Source organism: Hippocampus bargibanti, linkage group LG12, assembly GCF_051943395.1.
Source record: "Hippocampus bargibanti isolate YZ-2025 linkage group LG12, ASM5194339v1, whole genome shotgun sequence".
Lineage (NCBI taxonomy): Eukaryota > Metazoa > Chordata > Actinopteri > Syngnathiformes > Syngnathidae > Hippocampus > Hippocampus bargibanti.
The window spans coordinates 7,066,673-7,075,224 of NC_142745.1; the positions used below are offsets into that span (position 1 = coordinate 7,066,673).

The 8,552-nt window shown below is 39.7% G+C and overlaps 1 protein-coding gene across 1 annotated transcript; it reads right to left on the reverse strand.

The window, feature by feature from the left end:
* Positions 1-1,712: 1,712 nt before the first annotated feature.
* Positions 1,713-8,281, reverse strand: LOC148890240 (neurogenic differentiation factor 4-like). Its single transcript, XM_089011066.1, has 2 exons — positions 7,158-8,281; positions 1,713-4,811 (listed from the first exon to the last, which is right to left on the reverse strand). Exons 1-2 carry the CDS (start codon positions 7,204-7,206, stop codon positions 3,871-3,873), a joined length of 990 nt encoding a protein of 329 aa, XP_088867192.1. The 5' UTR covers positions 7,207-8,281; the 3' UTR covers positions 1,713-3,870.
* Between the last annotated feature and the right edge of the window lie 271 nt (positions 8,282-8,552).

Below are 8,552 nucleotides of genomic sequence, written 5' to 3' on the forward strand. Positions count from 1 at the left end.
CAAATATAGCCCTCATTTTATGTCCAATTATATCCCCCAGCGCCATGAAATATGGCTGTTAAATACTGTAAATGCAAGAAAAGCCAAGCTCAGTATTTTTTATTTATAAGTAAAACGAACAATGAGTCTTTTGTTTTATCATCATCAGGCAGTTAATCCAACAATTATTTCAAATTGTGCCAGTCTTTCTTTTGTTTCTGGCTCCTCGTCATGTAATTTTCCCGCAAGGCTGCTTTTCTTCCCCACTATTCGTGTGCGCCTCCAAGATAAAAAGCACACATCACATTCCTTTTTTCAAATGAGGCGGAGATTCTCAGTTTTTTTTTTTTTTTTTTGCTTTGAAGATTTAATCAACCAGATTTCCTTGATTAATTTGCTATATACGTATGTCCTTTCACGGCACATAATCACCAAGTGTGATATGAACCTTGGTTGGATGCGCACTTTTGACTGAGCAGTCCCCAGGTACCTTCATTAGCCTGATTATGCACATCCAAACACACTCCATCCACCAGTTTGCAGATAATTAGGTTAATTCTATCCCCCCCCCCACCCACCCCATCTCCTCCTCCTCCTCTACTGGTGGCATGTGCAAATCTCATCAAATTCCCACTAACACGTATGACCCACACGACGGAGACTTAAGTGACTTCTTCCAAATTAGATTTTTTTTTTTTCAAATTATCCACACAGTCGTGACGAAATATCAGTTTCGTGAAGTTGCCACATGGTGAAATGCTCACCTCTAGTGGCCAAACGCTGCAACGTCATCCAAAACCGCTTTCATGACTGTAATTATGGCATTTCGACACTAGTCGTCGCTACAACCTCGCTGTTCTTTCTCGAATCAACGTACCGAAAGGGTATTCGATGCGTCGTCACTCAACCTTTATTGAACACACCAGAAATGAAACGGCCCACCACCATTTCGAATAACGTATACCAATAAATAAATAAAAAATATCGTGTGTCTAACAATCCCGCTCCCACACCCCGCTTATTAAAATGAATGTAGACACTTAATATGAAGCATTAAAACTATCACATTATTGCATTGGGTATTGAACCCTAAACTTCACACATGTGCCAAACAACTTTCCCACTTTCGTGCCCATTGGGGCAATTTTAACATAAATTGGTCAGATATGAAAATACATTTTTGATTATTGAATGCAGTTTCTTTGTTGTATAGCAGAAGATACAAAAATCATCATTTTTATGTTTGATTGACAGTTTATTATTATGGTTGTAGATTACAGTGGTGCACAGCCCCAATTGTGCCGCATCACATTTTGTTTCCGGCAAAGGTTTTTGGGGTGCAGGGTGGGGCTGCTTACATTTGACCTTGTTATATTCGTATACAATAAGAGAGGTAAAAAAATGTATCAAGCGAGTTCAGAGTCAAGAGAAGTCACTGATTCTGTGATTTTTTTTTTTATGATTCAACTGTCATGTGAGTGTATCCTGGACTTCATTTGGAGTTGCTCAACTCAAAGAGCAAAAGCTTCTGAAACCTCCATCAGAGCGGTTTCATGGGTCGTCGGGTCCAACGGTCAGGTCACCAACAATTCATCGATTGATGCTTAAATCAAATATCTTTCATGTCGTCTGCCACAGGGATTGTTTTTGTTATTCATCATGCGCGACACACTTAGTTTGCCTGGTCAGTCTAGTGCAAATACACACTCAGGCTTTTGCTAATCCCTGGGGCGGGGGGCAAGGCGATAGGTTTCTCCCTAGCAAGGGATGTTGGTCTGGATTATCATCTGCAATATATCATCTGCCAACATCATATTTAGCTCACAATGTATTTAGCTGATGTGCTTTGCAAACATTACAGTCCAGTGCATATTGACAACTCCATATTTGGTCGTACCCTATTGGCGAGACAAAGTGTGACAGTGCCATTGATGACCGGGAATCCTTGAAGACCGTTCCCACCAATGAGCTCTGACCCGCACTGACCTTGTCACCCTTAGCTAAGTGACCTCTCAGTGGGTGGCCTCTACACTGACCAACGGGGAACCACGAAACGGCTCAACTTGACGCTCTCACATCTACCGATAGATAAATGGACGGACGGGTATCTGGGTAGACAGATAGAAAGCAATGCGTGTGTCAACTCGGCAATGGTGGATGCCATCCCAGCGTTTGTGAAAAGCAAAGTGGAAATTTAAGCCATAATCACACATTTCTATCTTTCAATCCTACATTGTGCGTTGACGGTTTCATTCAAAGACTGCTGCGGGATTAGTGTGGATAAACCACAAAATCTGTTAAAAAGAAAAACAACTGAAATAAAGTCGGGGTATCTACAAGGAAGCTCAAAAATACAATATTACTCATTTTTAATAATAATATTACGACTAGTAATAATAATAATACATTTCATTTATAAGTGCCTTTCAAAACTCTCAAGGTCACTTTACAGTCACTGGATAAATTTTTGTGGGAGAGCAGGTGCAGCCACATGCACTAGCGATAGAAAGCTAGCTAGCTAGCTAACATAGAGCTAACTGATAGCTACTAGTTAACTATTTAGCTAGCTAGATCTAGATTAGCTGTCTCGCTAGTTAGATAGCTAATAGATATAGTGAGATAGCTATCTAGCTAATAGGTAGATAGCTAGCTAGCTCGCTATCTAGCTAATAGCTAGAGAGCTAGCTAGCTCGCTAGCTAATAGATAGCAAATAGTTATAGAGGCATAACAGACCATATGTGACTCGAATTTAAAAAGCCTGTCGCCGGCAGATGTTGGACGACAGACTGTATTTTTGAGCATACCTCAGTAAGACAAATATAAATAACAAAATGGATTACTTCTTTTTATTTAGATACTGACTGCTTTCATAACACATGCAGTCAGTATGACGCCATTTGTAAAATTGTCAAAATAATAGATAAGATAGGATGATAAATAATACAACAAAACTCATCCGTCCTTTGCTTATTTATCTTTTGTCAGTTTTCAAAATAAACAAATCCAAAAGCAACATCCCACCCATTTAAAAAAAAAAAAGCTTTGCTAACCTGAGAGTATTTTTTTCTCTTGTGATCCACTTATTCATTTCCTTCTTCACATTTTTTTTCATTTTGCTTTTTGTTTTCTCCTTGGTTTTCACAATGCAGCGCTACAAAACGGAATATTTCCAGACTTTCAAAATCGGTGACACAAAAACAAAGAAAAACCACACACAAAAAGAGAAGACTGTCAAGGAATGACGTCACACAAATACAAAATCAATCGTTAAAAATACATCAAGAAAATGAAATACTGTGTGTATTAAATTAGGCAATAAATAAAAAATACATTACATTTACGTAAAATATTTGTTGCTATGCTACCCAAAAAAGCTAAAATCGAAGGCCTCGTATGAATAGACATTTGCAGATGATCCATCATGAAAATGATCACTTGGATCACAGGTGTCAAAGTCAAGGCCCGCGGGCCAAATCCGGCCCGCCACATCATTTTTTTCGGCCCGCGAAAGCAAATCAAACTTGTTAAATTCCATGATGATTGCTAAAATCTGAGCTAAAATGTCATATTTTTGGATGTCAACCACAATAAAAGTGACTTCAGATTTGAAAACGAGTTATTCATTAATTTGCTGTGTGCTCTATATGTAATATTTGAAGGGATGTAAACATTCTAATGGGTTCCCCAAATTCATAACGGCTCTCGAGAGGAAACCATAACTACAATGTGGCCCGCGGCAAAAAATAACTTTGAAACCCCTGACTTGGATCCATTTGGTCATCCGTTTTGGAAAGAAATATGCAAAGTACAGCATGTCAAGTAGTTTCTAGTAGTTTCAGCTATCCTATTGTGCACCACACATCTGACGAAATAGTTTGCAAGAGTCTCTGCTAGTCTCTGTAAACGGAGCTCATCTGTCGGGGGGTCATGTGAGGCGCACGGTAGGAGTCATAGGACGCCTGGACGCCATAACCACCGTGGGGCGGGTACAGGGCGTGGTCCGCGGGGGACGGCGAGTAGTGCGACGGGGCCAAGTAGTGCGGCGACGGCTCCTGTTTGCCGACCAGGTTGCTGCTGATGCTCAGGGGTGGGGTCGGGGGCCCCTCGTAGGGGGGCGTCCCGACCCCGCCGGTGTTATACTCATTTGGCGAGTGGCTCTCGTACGCCCCTTTCGCCGCCCTCAGGTGGAGCAGGTGAGCGGAGTCAAAGCTGCCGTAGGGCGGGCTCGGCAGGCCCGGGGAGGCGTAGCTCGCCATGCCGCCTAGTGGCACGGCGGGGGGACGGACTCTGTCGTCGGGTGCCGCCGCCAGCTGAAGGCACCCGGCGACCAGGTTGGTGGTGGGTTGCGAGAGGCCCTTGCAGAGGGTCTCCATGAAAGCCCTGCTCTCCATGGACAGACCCCCGTCCAAGGCGGCCGAGAGAGCGCAGATGTAGTTGCGAGCCAGACGCAGGGTCTCGATTTTGGATAGTTTTTGGGTTTTGGAATGACAGGGCATGATGCTGCGCAGGTTCTCCAGCGCGTCGTTCAGGCCGTGCATGCGCGAGCGCTCCCGGGCGTTGGCCTTGACGCGCCGGGCGCGGAAACGCTCCTGCCTGGCCTTTGTCACCCGCTTCCTCTTGGGGCCGCCTTGTTTGGATTCGGCCTCCCGGGCATCGTCTCCTTCGTCCTCGTCTTCCTCGACGTCCTCGCTGCCCTCCTCTCCCAGTTGTTGATTGGCGGTCAAAGGTGCATCGCCGTCAGGTGAGCTCATGTCACCTTCCATCCACTGCATGGGGCTGATGTCTTCCTCTCCCTCCCCTTGTCTTGCGTAGGGCTTAATCATCATCGTCTCTGCAAAAAAGGCAATCGTTCACGTGAGCTGTAATGCAATATTTTCTTCACTTCATCATGAGACGAAATGTATCAAATGGAATATTAAGGATTTCCCTGTGAAAAAAATTCAATTATGAAATAGAAAAATACTCTAGTTGTGACAGTTTGGAAGCACTCATTTGCACTATTTATGTATTTATTTCTTTGTTTATTTATTGATTTACTTATTTATGTATGTATTTATTTAGATATTTATCTGTTTATGTATTTTATTTATTTATTTGTGTATGTATTTATGTATGGATGTATTTTATGAGTTCAATATTTTTATTTATTTATTATTTATTCATTATTATAGTTTATTGTTAGTTTATATTCTCTGTTTATCCATTTGTTTGTTCGTTTGTCCATTTCTTTATTTGTTTGTTTGTTTATTTTTCATGCATGCGTGTCGGTGTGTGTTTGTATTTATTAGTTCATTTTTTTGTTTATTCATACATATGTTCCTTTATCCATTTCTTTATTTTTATTTGTTTATTTACTTTTTTATGTAAGTATTTATTTATTTAGTTAGTTAGTTAATTAGTTATCCGTTTATGTATTTTATTTATTTATTTATTTATTTATTTATTTGTGTATGTATTTATGTATGGATTTATTTTTATGAGTTCAATATTTTTATTTATTTATTATTTATTCATTATTATAGTTTATTGTTAGTTTATATTCTCTGTTTATACATTTGTTTGTTCGTTTGTCCATTTCTTTATTTATTTGCTTGTTTATTTTTCATGCATGCGTGTCGGTGTGTGTGTGTGTATTTATTTATTAGTTCATTTTTTTTGTTTATTCATACATATGTTCCTTTATCCATTTCTTTATTTTTATTTGTTTATTTACTTTTTTATGTAAGTATTTATTTATTTAGTTAGTTAGTTAATTAGTTATCCGTTTATGTATTTTATTTATTTATTTATTTATTTATTTATTTATTTGTGTATGTATTTATGTATGGATTTATTTTTATGAGTTCAATATTTTTATTTATTTATTATTTATTCATTATTATAGTTTATTGTTAGTTTATATTCTCTGTTTATCCATTTGTTTGTTCGTTTGTCCATTTCTTTATTTATTTGCTTGTTTATTTTTCATGCATGCGTGTCGGTGTGTGTGTGTGTGTATTTATTTATTAGTTCATTTTTTTTGTTTATTCATACATATGTTCCTTTATCCATTTCTTTATTTTTATTTGTTTATTTACTTTTTTATGTAAGTATGTATGTATTTTTTTAAATTATTTATTCATTTGTTTGTTTATTGTCTTTGTTTATTCATTCATTTGTTCATTTTTATTCATTATGTATTTATTTATTTTTTATGTATGCATGCATGTATCTATGTACGTTTGTACCTACTTATGTGCTTACTTATTTATTTACCTATTCATTTACTTACTTATTTACTTATTCACTTACTCAATTGTTCATTTATTCATTTATTTATTTATTCTCAGTATGTATTCAAATCTGTTATGGGTCTCGTTATATTTTAATATGGTGGTTGCTGGTTGTGTTTCTGCCTTTACTCCTTTTTTTGTGCATAGTATGCTATTTTCTATCATATCATTTGTAATGGCGGGTGTGAGCGGCTTATTAAATCATTACAGTTGAAGTTACAATGTCTCCACAACGAATGAAACTGGGAGGAGATGTGTGAAATAACATAACGTGACAATCCAAAACATTGACCTTCATGACAAAATAAGTGTAAAAGAATGCAAATGTTTCCGCTGGGTGTTTGATAACGTTTGTCGTTTTTCCATTTTCAGCACTGGACAGTTCTCCTTCACTGACAGTTGTCAATTGGTCCAAACTTTTTTTTTTAAAGCACACCAAAAGAAACATTTTAAGGCATCCTGTTCATCCACACATCTACGCAATCCTATTCCTTCTCTCTCCGCCTCACTTTGTTGTAATCCCAGTCAATGTCTGAACTGGTAAAGCCCGCGGGAGGATCAAGTCACTGACAGGTTGAGACTCCAATCTGGGCCATCGTAGGATTTGCTCCGCGGGGATGAAGCAGCGACCACGGGATTAAAAAGGAAACCCCGACGACCCCAGATCAGACACACAAAACTCTGGATGAATTCAAACGCAAGATCCAAATGCAGAAATATCATGTCACTCTGCGTTATATGCGACTTCCTCTTCTGTTTTGAGCAGATCGTTTTTTTTTTTGTTTTATTTGGCTCAAATGTCACAAATGGTGTTGTTTATTCTTCGTATGTTGATGAGTTATCGAGGTTAATCAAACATGCTCAAAACTCAGAAGAAGAAGGGAAAATACTTGTAAGAGACGTACCTGTCTTCTGGAAGTTTGTCTTGCGTCCAACAGTCAAACTTTTGCTCATCTGTCCATCAATCAGAGGTGTGTGACTGTGCGCCTCTGCGGAGCTGCAGCGCAGTCTCAGTGAGGGTCACCCTGCATGGGCTCTGGATTTAACCTCCACTGACAAGCTCCTCCCCCCCATCGAGCAAGTTGCGCGTGGCCGGCCCGTGGCTTGAGGCCCCGCACGGCGCCCCCGTGCGTGTCTGCTTGTGTGTGTGCGGACTGCAGTGGTGGCGGGGGTTGCGGATGGCCGGAGGGGGGGGGCCCTTTGTTGCAGTGAGGCAGCACGTTTGGGGAGACGCGCTCATCGGCCTGAGCCTAACTGTATGTGACAGCTTGAAGTTGCATGTGAGCAGGTGTTTGCTGCATGCCCTCTCGCAGCCTGTCGTCCCTCGGCGGCGGCCTGATCAACTGTTGCGCGCGAGCTCATCTCACCCAAGAGGCAACTCGGACCACATGAGGTTGTGCAGCTTTTTCATATTGAGTTGTCCTATGCACGTGTAAAAAAAAAAAGCACCAAAACTTGATGATGCATGCGGGAACTTTCAATTCAATTCAATTGAGTAAAATATAAAAAAATAGGATAATTCAATTACCCTATTTTCCAGTGTATAAGATGCACCGGAGTATATGGCGCACCCCCAATGAATGGTGTATTTTCAAACTTTTTTCTAAATATAAAGCGCAAGAGTATAGGCGCGCGGTCAACTTTTGAAGAAACAGAAAGCTTTTGGGGGCGCCTTATACAATGGAAAATATGGTAATTAGTTATTGCTAACCAGGAGTGTACCGAATATCATTGAATGACAAACGTTTTACTACTACTACTACTACTACTAATAATAATAATAATAATAATAATAATGAATGACTCTGTGTCTTTGTGTTGTCATATTTATTTTTTCAATTTTTTTTCCCAAGATGGCGGCGCGTGAACACGCAGCGGCTCCCCTCTCCCGGCAAATTGGCGTTTTCATGTTTATGTTTGTTACAGTAATTATAAGTGCCTTGCATGCTGGGTCCGAGAGGACAGTAATTTCATCTGTGCTGTATGTCATGCATATTAGCATATTTGACAATAAAGCTGACTTTGACTTTGACTTTGAATAATATATTTCACTTATAAGTGCCTGTCAAAACTCTCAAGCTCACTTTACAGTCACAGGATATGTTTTTCTGTGGGTGAGCAGCGGCAGCCGCACGCACTCAACCCGGAAGTAACTCACACAGATATAAAGCGAACTAGCCAGCTAATAGATAGCCAACAGATAGATAGTTAGCCAGCTAGATAGCTATATAGCTAATATATAGCCAGCGAGATAGCTATATAGCTAATATATAGCCAACTAGATAGCTATATAGCTAACA

Coding starts and splice junctions, on each gene's coding strand:
- LOC148890240 (XM_089011066.1), bottom strand. CDS start 7,206: ATGAGCAAAAGTTTGACTGTTGGACGCAAGACAAACTTCCAGAAGACA. Junction 4,812..7,157: donor GACAAACTTCCAGAAGACAG/GTACGTCTCTTA, acceptor CCTTTTTTGCAG/AGACGATGATGATTAAGCCC.